Consider the following 21,788-nt stretch of genomic DNA (forward strand, 5'->3'; position numbering starts at 1 on the left):
TTTTTCACTCTATACTACTAGTTTTTTCCGCACATTAACCTTAATACTCTCACTCTAGCATACTCAACTTAGTCCTTAATGAGTTGTTCTTGCCCAAATATATGGTGAGCAATAATTCTCTCTGTGCCTTAAACCGTGACCTAGGAGAAACAAGCTACTCTTTTAACCAATGAAACACTGGTCCTTCCATGAGATTCCATGAGAATTGTGTTAGAAATACTTGAAGATCTCAAGTAAACCTTAAAAATGTTGAAAAAACAGCGAGAGAACTCCACAAAATTGATAGAAAAATTAGAGAAACTATAGGAAAGCAAATTAACGGAAGAAAAAACAGCAAGATACAATTGATCCTCAATTCGAGAGGAGGATCGTTCTCTTCCAATCCCTAGATGAAGCTAGGGCCCAAGACTCCAAGAACTCAAGACACCAAATCAACCACAATAATCATGCATAACCTTATACCTAAACATCTCTTCCTATTTAATACATTAATTCAAACCCCTAATTCAATTTTTCCCTCCAACCCTAGCCGCCCCCTCTCCTTCGATAATGGTTTTCCTAGTGGGGTCCACTAGATTTGGGCGGCAATCATATGGGGTGTACATGATTTGTCTGCCTCCTATACACATGAGCCAACCCTCCTTGGGCCGGCTGGGCCGGTTCAGTGATAACCGGCCTAACAATACCGACTTCTCAAATAATCACCTTGTCCACAAGGTGAAATGAGAGAAACTGATGGTTCGCCCTCTCATAAGGCTCCCATGTCGCCTCATAATCTGGGAGGTCCTTCCACTTGATTAACACCTCCTTTCCCTTGGCGTACCTCTTGTAACTCAAGGGGTTTCAACATCACCTCCAAGTCCTCTGTGAACGTCACTGATATCTCAGAACTGGCTGCATGATCCCCAATTGCCCTCCTCAGTTGTTATACGTGGAAAACAGGATATATAATTGCTGTCGGTGGCAATTTGAGCCGTGCCCTTGCTCCAATCCTTTCTAACACTTCAAATGGCCCAAAATACCTGGGTGTCAGCTTCTCATTCCTCTCGTTGGCGACATTCAAGCCTGTAAGCTCAGAGTTTTAAGAACACCATATCCCCTACCTCAAATTGGATGTCCATCTACATGTTTCTTCATAATCTGTTAGGCCCTAAGTAGATGTCTATTCAATTCTTCCAACACCCGATCTCTCTCCTCTAAATACTCCTCTACTAAAGAAACTGGGGTGCTACTATGCCCAAAATGCACCATGTGAGGAGGATTCTTTCCATAAAAAACACTTTGAATGGGGTCGTCTGAGAAGTAGAATGATAATAAGTATTGTACCAATACTCTGCCCATGCCAACCACTTTGCCCACAACTTGAGTGTCTCTGATACAAAGCATCGTAGATATGTCTCCAAGCTCCTATTGACCAACTTTTTCTGATCATATGTCTGTGGGTAGTAGGCGGTGCTCCTCTTCAATACTGTCAACTGTAATAAGAATAACTCTCTTTAGAAATGGTTGAGGAACGCCTTATCTCTGTCAGAAACTATAGACTCTAGTACTTCGTGCAATCTGCCTACTTCCTTGATGAAAGTTGATACCAATATTACTGTTATGTATGGATGTCGTAGGGGCTCAATCTATCTACTACCACCAGAATCACTGTGAACCTTCTAATCAGGGTAATCCATCTATGATGTCCATGAATAACTCCTCCAAAACCCGACCTGATAAAGCTAAGAGCTGAAGTAATCCTCCTAGATACATGGCCATATACATGTTCCTCTGACAACACACTTGGCTACCATCTCCTCCACATCTTTATGCATCCCTTTCCAATATAATTTTGAGGTAAGTCTCATGTACGTCTTCTGCACTCTTGAATGACCCCCAAACATGCTCCCATGGAACTCCTGGAACAAGCGTGAAATATGTATTGATGTCCTAGGCATCACAAATCTCCCCTAATACAGAAACCTCTCACCCTCCAACGAATATCCTGGGTGGCTACTCCCCTTTTCAACAAATCAGCCCTAATATTCCCCAACTTCTCATCCCGCGTACTCTCTTCCTTAATGGCCTCCAAATCCAACATCAATGGGATAGACACTGCTATCGCCTGTAACTCTCCCATACATCTAGACAATGCATCTGCCATCTTGTTCTTCATTCCCAAACTATACTGGATTTCAAAGTCATACCCCAACAACTTTGACAGCCATCTCTGGTGCTCCTCAGTCACCATCCTCTGCTCTAACAAGTACTTCAGGATCCGCTGATCTGTTATGAAGATGAAATGTCGACCTAATAAGTAGGGTCGCTACTTCTGGATGGCTAACACAATGGCCATCAGTTCCCTCTCATAGACTGATTTCAGCCTGGCCCTGGCTATCAATACATGGCTAAAATAAGCAATGGGTTGACAGTTCTGAATGAGTACTACTCCCAACTCATACTTTGAGCATCTGTCTCTACTATGAAGACCTGAGTAAAGTCTGGTAGGGCCAAGACCGGTATAGTAGTCATGACACCTTCTTCAAGCTCTCAAAAGCTATTGTGACCTCCTCCCCTAATAAAAAACCATCCTTCTTCAACTACTCTGTCAGTGGTCATGCGATGGTGTCGTACCCCTTCACAAACCTCCTATAATATCATATTAGTCTTAGGAATCCCCTCAACTCCCTAAGATTCTTAGGCACTGGCCATCTTAATATAGCTTCAATCTGCGCCTCATCAGCCGCCACCCCATCCTTAGACACGATATGCCCCAAGTACTCCACACTGACCTCTACAGAACAAAACTTCTTCAAGTTGGCCCTTAGTTGGTGCTCCTGTAACACTTCTAACACCCTCCTCAAGTACTCCCAGTGATCCTCCTCTAATCTGTTGTAAACCAAGATATCGTTAAAGAACAACACAAATCGCCTAATATAAGGTCTGAAGACTTTATTTATTAGGGACTGGAAAGTGGCTAGGGCATTAGTGAGGCTAAAATTATTAGAAACTCATAATGCCATTCATGAGTTCTGAAAGTAGTCTTTGACACATCCTCCCTTTTCATTCTGATCTGACGATATCCTGACTTCATATCTATCTTAGTGAAGATAACTGCCCCACTTAACTCATCCAATAGCTCATCTATCATTGGAATGAAAAACTTCTCTGGCACAGTTTCCTTATTCACTACACTGTAGTCTACATAAAACCTCCAACTCCCATCTTTCTTTATAACCAGTAACACTAGGGTAGAAAAAGGGCTAATATTGGGCCTAATAATCCTTGCTTCCAGAATCTCTTTAGTTAACTTCTCAATCTCATCCTTCTGAAATTGAGGATAATGGTAGGGCCTGATGCTGATGGTGACACACCTTCCTTCAAAGTGATAGCATGCTCCTTTTCCCTTGGTGGTGGCAATCCCTGAGGTGGCTGAAAAACCTCACTGAATTGTTAAATAAATAGTTGTACTGAAAGAGGAACCTCCCATCCCTCCTCCAGTCTAATCCCGTCCACCCTGTACAGTTCTACAAGATAACCTTCCCCCACCTCCTATATGCTCTTCACTATGGTTTTAAGTGAAACCATGAATTTGGAGAGCCCTGTATCTCCCCTTATCACTACTCTTCTCCCCTTCACCACCAGCTCCATCGTCAATGCCCCCCAATTGACCTTGGTGTCTCCCAAGGTCTGCAGTCACTTCATCCCCAAGATGACATCAGTGCTCCCAAATTCCAATAAGAGAAAATTTTCCCTCACCTGAACCCCCTGTATAGTCAACACCATTCCTCTATAAATCCCCTGCCCATCTCTACCTTTTATGTTCCTATCATTACTCCATAATGTTCTGTATCCACCAATTTCACCCCCAATTGATTTAAAACCTTGGTGGAGATGAAATTGTAGGTAGCCCCACCAACAATCAATACCATCACCTCCTTATCTGCTATTTCCCCCTTCACTTTCATGGTATGATTCAGAATGAATCCTACCACTGAGATCAGGGAGACCTCCGCCATGTCTAGATGCAGCTTGTTCTCCATCTCCCACTTTACCTCACTCTCACCTCCCTCCTCAACTTCCTCATCATAACAAACGATGAGAACCTAAAGAGTTTGGTCCCTACACCTATGCCTTGGAGTATACTTCTCATCACACCTGAAACATAGTCCCTTCGCCCTCTTCTCATACATCTCTCTCTCCGTAAGTCTTTTAAAGTTTCCCCCACTTCCTCCTACTACTGGCTTCTCCCATGGAGCCTCAAGAAGACTGCCTGCTACAGGACCCTTGAGTGCTAGAAGAGTGATAGACATCTTGTAGGATCCACCTAAACTGCTACTCGTGGCTCCCCTCTCTTAGTACATCTGATCTTCTACCAACAATGCCAGCTCTATTGCCTCTCCCAAGTCATGAGGCTTAATGACCCTCACTACAGCTCGGATCTCGGATTTAAGTCCCTTCATGAAGTTACCCTCCAAAGCAGTCTCCGATAGTCGCTCCACTCGACTAGCCAAGTGCTCAAATCTCTCGCGGTAGTCTGCCACTGATTCGTCCAGTACTACTGCAAAGAATTACTCATAGAAGTACCCTTCCCTACCGGTTCAAAAACACTCTAACAAGCATTCCTTGAATTCCTTCCAATTCCGTATGGGTCTCCTCTGATCCCTCCACTGGTACCAAGACAATGACTTCCCCTCCAAACATAAACCTGCTGCCATAAACTTTTCCTCCTCCGTCAGAACATTGACGGCGAAATACCTCTCCACCTTGTAGATCCACTCGTGTGCGTCCTCCCCTATAAAATAGACATCTTTAGCTTCCTCAACTTCAAATCTCCCCTCGTTTTCCCGTATTCCTCCATAATTTCCCCTTTCCCAAGTGCTTGGCTCTCCCCAAGTCTCCCGATCTTCCCTTCCACACTCGTACCCAAACCCCTCTTCGCTTCATCCCATCTTTTATTCAAAATCAGGACTCTTCCTACCATAACCCCCTTCTTTTCTCTCCAAAACAGCACCCCTTGGTTCATGCCCCCATAACTACATCGCTCCCCATACTTTCCACCTTTCTCCTCCATGATTTTCACATCATTGTCCCTCCTATGCAATTCAAGATTTGTCGTTCTCCCCACCGGTCCTTTTGTCTCCGATGTCGCCGTTTGAAGTTGATTTTCCAATATCTTCTTCACCGTCTCATGAAGATCGGAAACTTTGACTTCCATGGATGATATTCTATCTTCCACTGTTACTTTCATTTGACTCATCTCCCCTTCAAGGCGTTCCTCCAACACATCTACCTTCTTGGCCACCATCAATACTCGGATTTTAGTAGGTTAAAAAAATATGGATATTTAACCCAAAAAACAACAAAGATCCCTTCGTCAAAAATTAGCCACTGAATTCTCCAAGAAACAGCCCACAAACGGTCCCAAAATCTGCTCTAATACAAATTTGTTAGGAAATACTTGAAGTTCTCAAGTAAACCATAACAATGTTGACAAAACAGAGAGAGAACTTCACAAAATTGATGGAAAATCAAAGAAAAACTGTAGGATGAAGTGAAATCAAAATATCCCAATAATAAGACAACATGAAATATAGTTCAACTCAAAATTCTATCTTTCCCAAATCCCATTATTCTTTTCATTAACATATAATTCCAATTTCCAAAAATAAATAGCAATGACATATCACATAAGAACTCATAAGTCATCAACACTGTCATCACTTAGGGGTTCTTCATTTGAATCATCATTATGGTGAACTGCTCTCTCCCCTTCTTCCTCTCCTATAGAGTCCAATGTCAGGCATTTACTTCAAGATTTATGTAAGTTTTAATATATATAGCATGAGGCATAAGCCTCATGCCAGTGAGGCGAGGCAGGCCTCAACCAAGTTGAGGCGCAAGCCTCATAAAAAAAAAACTCGAGGCGTAAGCATCGAGACATTTTTTACTGGAATTGCGCGAAGGCGAGCCTCATATTGCGCAATTTTAAACCATGACCTAAATTGTTGCCCGTGGCTCCCCTCTCTTAATACATCTGATCTTCCACCAACAGTGCCAGCTCCATTGCCTCTCCCAACTCATGAGGCCTAATGACCCTCACTACAGCTCGGATCTCGGATTTAAGTCCCTTCGTGAAGTTACCCTCCAAAGCAGTCTCCAATAGTCACTCCACTCGACTAGCCAAGTGCTCAAATCTCTCGAGGTAGTCTGCCACTGATTCGTCCTGTACTAGTGCAAAAAACTGCTCATAGAAGTACCCTTCCCTGCCAGTTCAAAAACACTCTAACCAGCATTCCTTGAATTCCTTCCAACTCCGTATGGGTCTCCTCTGATCCCTCCACTGATACCAAGACAATGACTTCCCCTCCAAACATAAACCTGCTGCCATAAAGTTTTCCTCCTCCGTCAGCACATTGACGGTGAAATACCTCTCCACCTTTTATATCCGCCCGTGTGCGTCCTCCCCTTCAAAAATGGGCATCTTTAGCTTCCTCACCTTTGAGTCTCCCCGATCTTCCCTTCCATGCTCGTACCCAAACCCCTCTTCGCTTCCTCCCATCTTTTATTCAAAATCAACAATTTTCTTACCATAACCCCCTTCTCCCCTTGGTTCATGCCCCCATAACCAGGTCGCTCCCCATACTTTCCACCTTTCTCCTCAATGATTTTCACATCATTGTCCCTCCTATGCAATTCAAGATTCGTCGTTCTCCCCACCGGTCCTTTTGTCTCTGATGTCCCCGTTTGAAGTTGATTTTCCAATATCTTCTTCACCATCTCATGAAGATCGGAAACTTTAACTTCCACGGATGAAATTCTATCTTCCACTATTACTTTCATTTGACTCATCTCCCCTTCAAGGAGTTCCTCCAACACATCTACCTTCTTGGACGCCATCAATACTCATATTTTAGTAAGTTAAAAAAAATATGGATATTTGACCCAAAAAACAGCAAAGATCCCTTACTTCGGCAAAAATTAGCCATTGAATTCTCCAAGAAACAGCCCACAAACGGTCGCAAAATCTGCTCTAATACAAATTTGTTAGGAAATACTTGAAGATCTCAAGTAAACCCTAACAATGTTGACAACACAGAGAGATAACTTTACAAAATTGATGGAAAATCAAAGAAAAACTGTAGGAAATCAAATTAATGGAAGAAAAAACAGCAAGATACAATTAATCATTAATTCGAGAGGAGAGAGGATGATCGTTCTCTCCTAATCCCTAGACGAAGCTAAGGTCCAAGACTCCTAGAACTTAAGACACCAATTCAGCCACAATAATCATGTCTAACTCTAACCCTAAACATCTTTTCCTATTTAATATATTAATTCAAACCCCTAATTCAAAATTTCCCTCCAACCCTAGCCACCCTCCTTTCCTTCCATAATGGTTTTCCTAGTGGGGTCCACTAGATTTGGGTGGCAATCATAGAGGGCGGACATGATTTATCCACCTCTTGTACACATGAACTGGCCCCCGTTGAGCCTACTGGGCCGATTCAATGAGAAGTGTCCTAACAAATTGTGAATAAATCTTCATTACATTATATATATATAGTTATTGAGTCACTAAATTTAAAAAGTAATTAACAAAATTGCATAATTATCATTGGTAATTAAATAGGACATTTTAAGATTATTAATTGTTTACAAAGGGTATTCATAGTGAGATGCCCTAATGTATGATTTTCTCAAATGATATAGAATCAACATATACCCAAAAAAGTGGATTAAAATATTGAAAAAAAATGCTTAGTAGATAAAATATATACAAGTGAGAAAAAAATGTCAAACTGACCCCTATTCTTGCCTCAAATATGATCTAAAATAGTCACTCTATTGAATTATTTTTTATCAAATTTGAATAGTCAATGAACTTTTATTTATTAGAATTGAGAAGTTTAAAAACTAAATTGAGCACATTTGATAGTCTGAGACTAAAATGCCCCTTCATCATCCCCTCCCCGCCCCTCTCCCTCTCTCAAAATAGTTTAGAGAACTATTTTTAACATTTTTTCCATATACAATTTGGAGGGTCTAATAATTTAATAATACTCAATCAGTGTTACTATAAGATAAAGTGACGTGATGGATTTAATTATCTTACATTTATTATCCATAGTTAAGGTGATTAAAATGTATTCATTTATTCAACAAGATAATATCATAAAGATTTAAAGGTGAACTTTATAAAATCACAATTAAATTAGTTATATTACACGGATCCAAGTGTTGGGCAATAAAAAATGATTGATGCTAAGTTGAATATGTAAAACCTGCAGAAATGCCGTTTTAGACCTTGCACGCTTTTCGATGCGTCGCAACGAGTTTTAAGTAAATTTTTCAAAGTCGTCGGAATTCGACACAAATAATTTTATAAAATAGAGCGCAAAATTCTGAGCGAAACGATATATAGAACCCATATGTAATTTCACATAATTTAAGAATTAAAATTCGCGTAAGTTCGAAAAAGCCTATAATGCCCTTAAGGAGTGTTAAAACACAAATGGTTTAAGTGATGGTAGTTTGGACTTTAGGCAAATGGAATGAGGCTCCCACTCTAAATAGGGGACCGAAATATTTCGGTCCCCTATTCCGTCTTGCGACCGAACCGAGCGAGAGAAAGGGGGGCGTCGGGTAGGAGGCGGAACCGAAGCTTTTGGAGGTGGTTTCCGTTGGCGATTTTGAGGATTGAAGGAGAAATCTAAGAGAATGTTAAGGTAAGTGGTTTGCAAGTATTTCCTTTCTTTTTCCTTGAGTTTTCATTAAGGGGAGGAAATTAGGGTTTTGACTTTTGAGAAAACTAAATTTTCCTTTGAGATAAGTTGAGGGAAGAGTTAAGGGATGTTTTTAAACCTAAGAATGAAATGTTTTCCCTAAAAATGTGGATTTCAAAAAAAATAGGGTTTCCTCAAATTTTCTTTTCTTTCAAATTGGTTTTGTAGGATAGTTTTTAAATGACATTAGGAGTCCCATAATAGAAATAATGCATTTTTGTGAAGAAATTTTTGGTTTGGAAATTAGGCTTTTTCCCTAAGCATAGAATTTTTTTGAGCTTGAAGGTTTCCATTAGGTTCGGGAAAACTTTTAGAAGCAAATTTAGGACTCTTACATCAAAAACCAATTTTCCTATTTTTGGTATTTAAAAATTTCGAAAATAAAATTTATTTTAAAATGCTAATTGAGTGTAGGGAATGGTGTGTGCTTAAATAGAAATTTAGGAGTGTGACTCTTCTATAAAAAAATAAAATAGGATTTAAGGGATTTAGATGGGAAGCATGAACATGAATTAGGGAGGGATCCTTTATTACCATAGCATAAGAGTTTAGAGAATTTATGTGGGATTAGTAATTTTTACTTGATACATGTGTTTCATTTAGGTATTGAACGCGTGGAAAGGAAGAGTTCGTAAGGATAATTGGCGGAGCACATTGTATTGAGGTAGGTAAATGTGGCATTTTTAAATTTAGAAGAAAATTTCAATTCTTTCCACCATAGCATGTTTTATACTGTTGTGAAATTTTTTAGCATTCTTCCAATCGTACTGCTTTTATATCTTATTATGCCCTAAATGTCATTCACATGTTTCTATGGTTGTCTAATTATATGAACTCATTTGGAAATGGTTTAGAGACAATTGAGCTTATACTTAATATCATACATAAATCCTTACTCATGTGTTATCTTACATTGCAAGTACATCTCTTATGTGATGGTATATAATGCACTTGTTTCTTTCTAAAGTGATGAATAAAGAATGTGCTTAGCTCATTTCTTTCCTCATGCTATCATGAAATCATGTAGCACATTAGGAGGCAATTGATCATATGCATGAATAAGGATCTTTTTATAAATAATTAAAGAATGAATGTATATGCATGTTGATGCGGAGGTATCTTTGGTAAAGGGGCTCTTTTGAGCTAAAGGGTAAAGGGGTTCTTTTGAACCAAATGGTAAAGGGTTTGGTCAAACAAAATGTATCTGATCAGTACAAAAGATACTTTCGAGACGGGTGATTATAAGATATATATTACATTATATGCATATAAAACATCTTATGATTTATGAAAACAATTCATGTATTGTGTAAAGTGATTGGTTGCAAGCATAACTGAAGAAAAAAGCTTAATGATCGACCTAGAGACATGTTACTTAATTTTTATGATTTGTTTAATGTTCCTACACAAAGTATTGACATACATGTTATTTCCCTCGCCCTGTTTTCTCTAAATTTAATTGAAAAAGCATTTGCCTATTGAGTTATGACTCACCCATGTTGTGGGAAATTTTCAGGAGATCCTGCGATTAGATAATGGCAGACCAACCACCACGCACTTACCGTCGTAGGGGGACTACGGGCGCAGGTTCTTTTGAGTTTTGTTATTTTGATTATGGATGGATGTATGTAAAATTTTTGAGAGAGTTAGATTTGTTTGGATCCCTTCTTTTGGAAGAAATCTCTATGTACATGTTTCTTTTGAAAGATGAATGAAAAATGAAAGTTTTACTTTGATTTACTTTAGTGGCTCTTTCATTATATAATTGAAGATGTTTGGTTTATGTAAGATCTTTTGATGTTGTGCTATGAAGACTTATTTCATCCTGTCCAACCTCTGTTCCCGCCTCGCCTATGCGAGCTTACCGGGCCGGGTCGTGACAGAATATGACAAAAACTAGAATGTTAAGATAATTGTGGCAAAAGTAAGAAGGATAAGATTGAGAAAGGATTGTATTAAAAGGATGAAAATACCATATATTATAGATAAAATAATAGGAAATATATTTGGGTGGTTTAAACATGTTTAGCATATATTAACATAAGTTTGAAGGATTGAAAAAAGAAAAGTAAATATATGATAACCTAGATGAAATTTGTGCAAAATGATATGTGTAGAATAGGTTTAACACTTCATGCATTTTTCAACATAAACAAATGATATAGTAGACCCAACAGCTGGATTAAATCCAATGATGATGATATGGTGGCAATGAGGATAAATTTCTAAGATACTTATCATATAATTAGCTTTTTTTATAAAGAAATCTCTTATCTCTCCTATCACTCTCTTTCTATTTCCCACAAATTTAGCCTTTGATGGGATTTTCCAAATCCGTAAATCTATTCTTATATTTCTTGGCTCCCTGAATTCAACCAGAATATGATAAACAATGCCAAAAATCGGGCTTTAAAAACCCTTATATTATAAGACAAATTTTACTTTGCTTGGCCAACTTTAAGAATTAAAGCATCTTTAATCAATAAAACTTGACCAACCAGATAACTAAAATCAAGATTTATATAATTCTACAAGAAAATGATCAAAATGATTCATTGACTCTTTATCGAGGATCAAAATGATCATCAACTATATTATGATTATTTTGGTCCCTCAAGTCTTTAAAAAGGAATTAAAATATTCTCATGCTGGGATTATTTTTGTTCCTCTTTAAGGAGTTGAGGAATCAAAATGATTATTTAATATTGTTGGAGATTATTTTAGTTTTCCATAAAGAGTCAAGGGACAATTTTGATCATTTTCTCAAAATCCTACTAATCAACAAGTTGTTTCTAAAATTTTGCTCTTATCTAAATCCAAATTCTATTGTGTAATAGATCTACAATATTTAAATCTATCACACCTAAACATCAACTCACCTTCCAAAAAATAAGTTGAGCTGATAATTTACATTTATCATAGCCAATGAAATTATATATCTATATTCAATATTTATTCTACTAATCCCAACTTCCTTTCCAAAGAAAAAAAAAATTCATGGAGTGGATAATCAGAAATTGACGCCATAGCTGCTCTAAAAAACTTCATCATTCTTTTGAGTAATAAGCATGGCAAATGCCATATACTGTTGACCTTTCCTCCTCGAAATATGATATAGCGTAACGTTAAAAAAAAAAAATTAAAACCTTCCTTCTGATATTAATATGACGAGCTCAAACTAATTAGTGCAACAACAATACTAACTTCAACCGACACTACTTGTCAGGAGCAAGAGATGCATATAGATAATTTCTAACCTGGCGTTCAACAGTTAGTGGCGTGTAGCCTGTCATGAGAAAATGACATCTTGGAGTAGGAATCAAAGATGCAAGAAGGCCCACCAAATCATTATTCATATATCCCGGATAACGCAATGTAGTTGTACTAGCAGACATAACCGTAGAAACCAATGAATTTGTTTCTTTAAAAGTTGGATTCGCTAGATGAAGACGCTCCACAGCAATCCTATTCAACGCAGTATTGTCAAGAACAACAACACAATCAGCATTCAGTGTCAGCCGCTTTAGCGTCAGAAGTGAATTGTATGGCTGCACGACTACATCACTAGTCTCCATTTGGTTGGGAAATACACTGTAAGTCTGAACAAGTTTCTTGCTGTATCTATCATTCAAAGTCTCCAACAGATATGAACCCATTCCTGTACGTTCCTGTCCTCAAGTAAGCAATGGATGACAAGGTTGTATACAAGAGAATGAACGTGAAATATTCCACGAGAATTGTAACAGCAGGATACATCATAACATAGAATTTGTAACAGCAGGATACATCATAACATAAATGGTCCACCCATTACTTCAAAATTTTTTGAAATTAATTTAGTTCATCTGATTATTGGTGTATATCCAACCCGTCATTTTACATGCACAAATCAACTAAATTTATTTTCTAATTCAACTCATTTAACGACTCATATGGTCAATCTATTAAGCTCAAAGACCAAGCTAAATCTGGCTAGCGGAATTCACTTGTTAAACAAGCATGAATAATAAGATTTGGTTCGTTCACACAACAAGCTATCTTTAATTTGCTTCAATTTTTAAGTGCATTCTATCATCACACGTATGGTCCCTCAATTGATAAATGGGAAAACAAAACACTAAACTTTGTTCTCCCTTCTTTCAATGTCATCTTTCTATTCTGAAATACTATCAAGATCACCAAATCATTCTTTTTTTTTACCTTTTCTTCTAAACCATCCTAGCCTCCTCATCCCATCCCATCCTTTATTTTCTCCTCCACCTACCTTGGAACTTACCAAAGCTAGATCAATGCATGTCCAACTCTCTTCTAACACTTCCGGGCGTTGCTATAGCAAGGGTGATTGAGGTCCCATTTTGACGTAGAAAGGCGATGGTGGGACCATTTTGAAAGAAGCATTAAAGGGAGTTCAATAATTTTCTGCAAGTCTAAAACTTATTATATAGTAAAAAATACTTCTTGATGAAATTCACATTCCATGCATGAGATATAGTTTTTGTAACACTCACTTCTAGCATCATAATCATTGCTCGCAACACTTAACACTCAAAACTATATTAGTAACAGCACGACTTTTTTTTGTCAACCTTTCAGGAACCTGGCATATCTTTCTTAGGTTCTCATATTCTAATAGAACATATCATGATATTTTTATAGAAAAATTAAATCTTCCTCATTAGAAGAGGTCTAATGTATACTCTTCGATATAACTATCAGGACAACCAAAGCAGATATGGTGTATGAAGCAATGACCTTTTAATGAGAGATCATTGAGGAATGTTAGCTCAAAAATTCGCATCCCACCTCTCTTGAGAGAGCTTAAGTGTTTTATTAGAAGGCATATTTGATTGCAGATAAAATACTGCCCAGCAATTTCACACTCATTTGCCGAGAATTTTATGATCCAGTTCCAACTTTCCCATGGGCAAAGTCCTTATGATTAATAGAGAAAAATTTTAATTAAGGCTAGTCAATAGAAGCTAAATTCTTGGCGTATAGCAATTTGATTTCAGATTAAGAAAATTATCACCTTCAATTTAAAGTAGATAGTGAGAGAAATAATAACGAACCCTATCAAGGTTTCATAGTTTCATTATATCAGGTCGTTATAGACTCTGGTCTACTTAGTTAAAGGATGTAATCATCCCAATCTTAACAAAGGATCCTTACCGACAGGCATGCGTTGCTTTATCTAATGGACCTTATAGACTTAGGATGGATGTTTATCGAAGGACATAATCTTAAATCAAACTTAGCTATCAGAGAACATTGCACCATATCAAGTGCACCATATGATTCATTACTCAAGATTTTTTTAAGATATTGGAAAACTTGGGGGCTCTCGCCATGACCGTAATTTAATAATGTCATTTTATGGAAAAAACAACCGATCAAAGGACATCTATAATAACTGTTTACTTGTTATACTATTTAGCATCAAAACCACCAGTCAAAGAACACGTGTTACGTCCTTACTGACGAGAGATCATTTGAGAATAAATCGTAACGATGCATTCCACAAGATATTGGCTCTTTATGAGGATGTTAATTGAATTTGTCATCCTCGACAAATGGTAGCAGATGATGGATGCATTTTCTTTTATGTTTTAGGTGTTTAACTTTAAATATTTGTAAATTGACAAATATTAGATTTTTTATATTTCATCAAAGTTTAAGCCCCAAATGGTTAAATTTAAAATTTAGGAGGCATTTTAAAAGATATAGTCGCCTATGGTCATTGGCGGAGGGAGGGGGGGGCAAGGGGGGGCACGTGCCCCCCTAAAAAAAAATTGATAGAAAAAGGATATTCTGCTGTAAAGAAGCAAATGATGGGATCAAAGCTAAAAATCCTTCTCTCATATCAACTATTGACTGCACATACAAAAAGAAGGATAAAACTATGCAGATTTCAAACATTATATATTATATAGCTTGATGCATGTGAATAATATACTCTTACAATAAAAAAACTCTCTCACACTACAGCTTCTTCCATTACATAGCAGACACAAACGCCTTTCTTCCTTTGTTTCTTTTGTTTTTATTTCAAAGTGCGGGTTTCTACAAACTTCAATCTGATCATTTTATGATGGAAGCGAGTAATAATGGAGAAGTTATTACGTCCGGACAAAAAACTGAAAATCCAGACGTATACCGAGTAATACCGAGTGCTCAATACCGAGTTTCAGGTGACGTGGCGCGTGATTATTGGTCTCTGAACGTGTTAGGTGACCTGACGTAATAATTGCTCCGAGTAATGAGCCTCATAAATGACCTTAGAAGCAGAAGAGACAACGAATGCCACACAGATGATATATGCTTTTAATACAACAAATATAATCTCATGACCGGTAGATAAAAAATCAGCTGCGAAATATAATTGAAGAGCATTGATTGAATGATAAGTTACTTGCTTATATTAAAAAATATATTTTATATAATGTTGATAATAAAATAATCATTTAATTCTTTCATAATATTAATAGTAGACGTACCGTAAGTTGTTTATTATTTAATATTTAATAATCTATCTTCTTAAATAATACTTTGAAAAAAAAAATTAAAACTATCCATGCCAGTTCCAAGTCAGATTAAAAAAATTGAGGAAAAATTTAAAAGAAAAAAATTTAGGCCCCCCTACCTACATTTTCTGGCTCCGCCACTGCCTATGGTTGATATTTGCTTTTATTGTGACAATCATCAGGGTATTTGAATGATTTTATTTTTGTTATTTGAACATTGTTAACTTTGTCTACTTGCTAACCAAGGATTGGAACTTTGCATTAATTTTGCAAACTACTATATGAGCAATGAACTTAAGAGTTTGTATTTTGTTCATAAAAGACAATGAAGGTCTAATACAAACTTAAAATAAAATATTTTTTGCAGATTTCATAAACATATTTTCAATTGCGAAAATAGACTTTATGGAGCACTATATAGCATTTATATTTATAAGATGAATACAATTTGAATTCATTATTTATTTCATCTCTAGCAATATTTTTGAACCTCAAATTAAAGAGTTTGATGTATTTGATTAAACCACAGGTGATTTATCTTGGCAATTCAACATATCGTTTGGATAACATGCATGTTTTTTAATGCATTTGTATAATAAACTTGCACGCATTTTTCAATATAATTGCGCACTTTTTGGTGCACCTACATGATGTAGGTGCACAATTTTTTATATAATTGCATGGCATATTTATAAGCTTTTCAATTATAAGCTTTTCATATAATTGCATGGCACATCTACATTATGCAGTTGCATGTTTTTTTTTTATGCATTCACATATTGTTCAATGTATTTATAGAATTTTCGATGTGCCTATGTGATATACTTGCACGTTTTTTTATGTATTTTCACAAAATATTCACACACTTTTAAATGTACTTGTATGATTTAAATGCAATTGCATAGTATAGGCGCATGCTTTCCAATATTTTTACATAATGTATTTGTGTGTTTTTAGAACGACGTACAATTCTCAAAGTAATTGTATGCTTCTCAAGAAGGTCGTGCATTTCTCATAAGAATGACATACTTCTCGAGGCAAGCTGAATTCTTCTCTAAGCAACAACATGGTTCTCGAGACAACGACATATTTTTTGAGGTGATTGCACGCTTCTTGAGCAAGTGGTGTGACACGCTTCTTGAGATGTTGCATTTAAATTTGATTGTTACATTTCAATTTGCATAAGATTTAAAAATATTCATTTTTTTTATTTAAGCAAGCATTTATCATTGAAATGCTTGCAATATATATATATATATATATATAATATATTATATATTATATATTATTATATATAATTATATATATATATATTATATATTATATTACATATACATGGTGCACAAGGCAAAAAGGAATATTTTGAATACATTAAGATATGAAATTTTCATTCATGTGTGTTGTGAATTTTGCACAATGGGTCCACGGGAAATCATCCACCCTCGTATTGGAAGTGATGCCTACACAATTTTTGTACTCAAATACAAATTTGAGAGTTCATTTATTCAAGAGAATTCTAGAGGCAAAGAAGAAATATGTTCGAGCCTATTGGCGGGCTATTGAGTTAATTACAGTCTCTGTAAGTTCATTATCAACCCAATGCTCATTTCTTGTTTTGTAATTTTGTTTTTTTATTCGGTTATATCTTATTCAAGTAAAGGAAATTTAATTTCTATTCCATATAAGTTCATTCAATCTAAATTTCAAAAGTCTTTCGACGTCAATCCCACCCACCCCCCAACTTCGGATGTGCGTTCAAAGGTGTCAGGCCTTTCCACCGCACATAAAAAATCGTGCATGATCGATGTTGTGTGACACCATGATCAAGGGATCTTTTATCCCATCATGTTTTAAAAAGCGCACATAGGCCTTCTTCACCTACATGAGAAAAAATGCAAATGCAAGTGCACTTATTTTACAAATTTTCCCCCCACATTAGAATAACGTGCACGAGCACTTAATTTAAAATTTTCATATTATACCTTACACACAAAGGAGCGACAACGAATATGAAGTGAGTGTGAAGATGAGATCGCAAGAGCAAAAACACTTCTTCTTTTTTTTATATTTTAATATATTATATATAGGAAAAAAAGAGAAGAGGGAGAGAGAAAAAGGGAGGAGAGAGAAAGAGAATGAGAGAAAGAAATAAATATTTCTCTCTCTATTTAGAGAGAGACAGAGAGGGTGAGGTAATAGATAGAGTGGGTGCGGTAGATAGAGGAGTTAGAGGGATTGAAGAAGATCGAAATAGGGAGAAAGAGAGCATAGAGAGAGGAAGGAGAGATAAGCTAGAGGGAGAGAATTTGGAGGTGGTTGTCTAGCACTAGGGTCGACGGTGGCACTGAGGTCGTCAGCGACTAGAGTTCAAAGGGGAAGAGATCGAGGGTGGTCAAAGGAAGTCAACTAGGAGGAGTTGCTGGTGCAGTGGAGTAGGGAGGCCAAACGACTAGGTTTCGTTTGGAGAAATGAAGGATAGGGATGTGGTAAGTTGTGGTACATTAGTTAAGACTAGTTGTAGATAGTGCAATGTCAGACACATGGAGAGCTAGGAAAAGGGAGAGAGGAGACGGGAAAGCAAGGAAAAGAACGAGAAGGCTATGGTGACTGGTGGTTCAGCCTAGGGCAAGGAGGATGGGAGCATGGGAGATGAGCTCAAGATTTGCCAAGGTGTTCTGAGAAGGAACAAAAAGCACGATTCATGTGACAGAGAAAAGGAATGGAGACTGGCTGCTAAGCCTTGTGGGAGAATAATGGAAAAAAGAAGCATCATATTTTTTTCATCAATTCAAAAGATATGGATGGTACAAGGCGGCCCACTAATGCTACAATGCAAAAACCAAGATTTAGTATTCTTTTGAAATAAAATAAATATTAACACATTAAAGACAAACTATTAATTTTAAATATTTTGAAACAAGTTATTTGAGTGATCGATTCTCTCCCGAATATTTTTATTATCAAAATGCTCAGAATTTCATGCTACTACCTCGTGTATAAACAAAATTTGTATTTCGCCTTTGTATGGCAATTTAAGCAATATGGTTGTCCTTTCAAGATAATTTCAACGTTCTGGATGCGTCAGCGCGGTCAATTTTGTGAATGAGAGATATTTGAGTGACTTTTGTGTGATGTAACGCACATCGTGTCATTTTCACTATGATTGATGGACTTGATCATGGGAGGTGCTTCATTTAGTATATAAGACATTCTGAGTGTGTTGGCATAGCTCTTTTCGCGAACAAACAGTGTTTGTATAACTTTTGCATGATGTTGCATATGTATCCCATCGTTTTCATTATGTTTAATCAAATTGATTGTGTGGATCTTTCTTTGGTGATTTCAATGCTCTAGACGTGTCGAGAGTCCATTTTGCTAGCGAGCAACATCTGGGTGATTTTGATCTCAATCAAGGCATTTTGAACTCATTTCATACGATGTTATGTCAATCAATTGACATTCACATCGCACTTGTTCTAATCGAATTTGAAGCATGTACAAAGGTCAACATAGGCTTCAACATGAAACAAGTAGCTCATAATATACATTATTTTCAATTATGTAGCCCCTTGAATTATGCAATGTCAACGAGAGCCGATGGCCGCTAAGATGTGCTATCTTATTAAAAGACAAGTACCAATTGATAATTAATTGTCATTACGAGAAATACAAATTATTTTGGAAAAATCAAAGAGCTCAACTGTAAATTACAACTTAACAAAGTTTTGAATAAAATAACGAACTCAAAAAAATTTGTTTCTGTCCAACTCTCGTAATGACAAAAGAATGTGACCAGGGACAAAAAGAGATGGGCAAGAGAGAGACTACCCGGAAAGTTTGACGATTACAGCATAGGGATGCAAGGAATATATATGAGCATGCATCCAACATTAAAAATAACAAGAAGGTCGCATTTATCCCACCTTCAGCTCATATACAAGAATAAATTCTTATTAAGCCAATTTGGGTGAACAATTATCAATAAATTAATATGAAAGTACTCCGAAGGAAAACAGGGGTAGAAGGTCAAATGAATAGAAGTGAAAATAATTTATGCAAAATGGATTTAACATCACAAACAATACCCAATAGGAATGAATGGAGAATGAGAATTCATAAGGCCAACTCCAGAACTACTAATGATGATGACGGTGGTGGAGGAGGTGGTGGTGGTAACTATCATATCCATATGATCATTTTCATCATCCATGTAACTCTGCCATCAATTCATAAAGCTATTTCTTCACGATTGTGAAAAGAATAATGTGTGTTGAGAGCTCATTTTGCACTCGGCTTTGGAGTATTGAGAAACTGTGAAACAACGATGCATCATTGACATGTTTCTTCACAGAAAAGATCAATTTAAAAACGAAATCACCATACTTTCCATATAGGTAGTTTTACAAACATGAAATCAGCTTATTAGTCAATCGCTTCTCGCATGATTTGATTAAACCCTCCAGTATTTGCCGCAAGTAAAAGTCCTCGCCAAAACTTTGCAGCTATTATCAAGATGCACATCAAATACAGCCACCGGGGTTAACAATCACATCCTATCTTTTTTTTTTTAACTGTGTACAGTTGAAATAAAGAGAGCCACGTGATCCTTGCCAAAAAATCTCTATCTGCTGAGAAATTCTTTTATGATAGTAGAAATTTTGAAGCTTATCAACAGTCCCAAGCAATCAAAACTACCAATACTGTGGGATAAAGTCCTATGGCTGTATGGTTGTACTTCAAGTCAAAATACAGGGAAAGGATAAACTTTTAGTCAAAAGACAGTGATGATGACGGTGGTAGAGGAGGTGGTGGTGGTAACTATCATATCCATATGATCATTTTCATCATCCATGTAACTCTTCCATCAATTCCTAAAGCTATTTCATCACGATTGTGAAAAGAATAATGCCTGTTGAGAGCTCATTTTGCACTTGGCTTTGGAGCATTGAGAAACTGTGAAACAACGATGCATCCTACACATATTTCTTCACAGAAAAGATCAATTTAAATACGAAATCACCATACTTTCCATATAGGTAGTTTTACAAACATGAAATCAGCTTTATTAGTCAATAGCTTCTCGCATGATTTGATTAAACCCTCTGTCTATGCCGCCAAGTAAAAGGCCTCGCCAAAACTTTGCAGCTATTATCAAGATAAACATCAAATACAGCCAGCGGGGTTAACAATCTCATCTTATCTTATTATTTTTAACTACGTACAGTTGAAATAAAGAGAGCCACGTGATCCTTGCCAAAAAAATCTCGATCTACTGAGAAATTATTTTATGATAGTAACAATTTTGAAGCTTATCAATAGTCCAAAGCAATCAAAACTACCAATACTGTGGGATAAAGTCCTATGGCTGTATGGTTGTACTTCAAGTCAAAATACAGGGAAAGGATAAACTTTTAGTCATTCTTCTAAAGGTTAATGATCTCAACATCAGTCTTCATTGCTTAAGGATCAACCGCATGTAAATTCATAAAACAACAGCATTAGAAACTAGCTAAAAATGCATGCATTTGTATTTTAGTTATTTCTTTAACATTCTAGAATAAGGTAAATTTTATACGTTTATAGTAACAGGCAACAACATGGTAAAGGAAAATAAAAGAGAGAACCTGATCCCGTCCCTCCAGCAATGGAATGACAAAGAACGAAACCCTCAAGACTGTCACTACCATCAGCTTCTCTATCAACCATATCCATGATATCATCTACCACTTGTTCTCCCTGGTTTAAATAGCAAATAAGAAATCAGCTGGACTGAAGAAAGCACGTTGTAGTGAAAGCATGCCATTAAAAGGAGATTCTACTTTACAATACCAAATATCTTATACCATATGTATAAATTAAAGATTTCTTATGGTTCCATGTCAGACTTGATGCCTCCTTTAACAAAGTGTAGCTATTGTTTTTCATTTTTTACTATCACCTAAATTTAAGTTCCAAATGATTAAACAAAGTTCAATAATACTAGAAAACATGCTTACATAGAAAATTCACCAGGGACACATTCAACTTCCAGCGCTTTCAATATGATCAATTGCATGCTTTATGTTCACTCTATGCATTCACATTGAAGTGCCGGTAACACATGTAAGAGTTTGGTTTATCAGTTAAAAATGATGAAAGTACGTGCTAAACTTTTTAGCGCTGGAAAAAATATATGTTCCCAAAGCTGTCTTTTATTATCAAGGCTAATAAAAATCTTAGGCAGCGGGTAATAAGAAGATAAAACCTTGATGAAGAATTGCATATTGAATCATAATTTTGTTACACTAAAGAGGACAAAGAAATGTATATGATTGTGTCACCAGCACTATCAATTGGGCAGACCAAAAACTACTTTTATCCAACAGCCATATTGGTAAGAAACAATATCAATATGTAAAATGTTACATGAATTAAAAGGGGCAAAAATCTGGACGGAAAAATTTCACTATAGGTCGGCTCAGTAGAAGAAGGGTAGCAAACAGGAAATACAAAGATATAG

The 21,788-nt window shown here is 36.6% G+C and overlaps 1 protein-coding gene across 1 annotated transcript in view; it reads right to left on the bottom strand.

Annotated features, from left to right (window-relative positions):
- LOC110113031 (tubulin gamma-2 chain) overlaps nucleotides 1–21,788 on the bottom strand; it is a 40,354-nt gene that overhangs the window by 5,203 nt on the left and 13,363 nt on the right. The window contains exons 3-4 of the mRNA XM_020845448.2: nucleotides 20,914–21,025; nucleotides 12,026–12,426 (exon numbers count right to left, since the gene is read on the bottom strand). Of these exons, the coding sequence (XP_020701107.1) occupies nucleotides 12,026–12,426; nucleotides 20,914–21,025 (513 nt within the window). The remainder of the gene's footprint in view (nucleotides 1–12,025; nucleotides 12,427–20,913; nucleotides 21,026–21,788) is intronic.

The sequence above is a fragment of the Dendrobium catenatum genome, unplaced genomic scaffold (assembly GCF_001605985.2).
Source record: "Dendrobium catenatum unplaced genomic scaffold, ASM160598v2 fragScaff_scaffold_560, whole genome shotgun sequence".
NCBI classification, from domain to species: Eukaryota; Viridiplantae; Streptophyta; class Magnoliopsida; order Asparagales; family Orchidaceae; genus Dendrobium; species Dendrobium catenatum.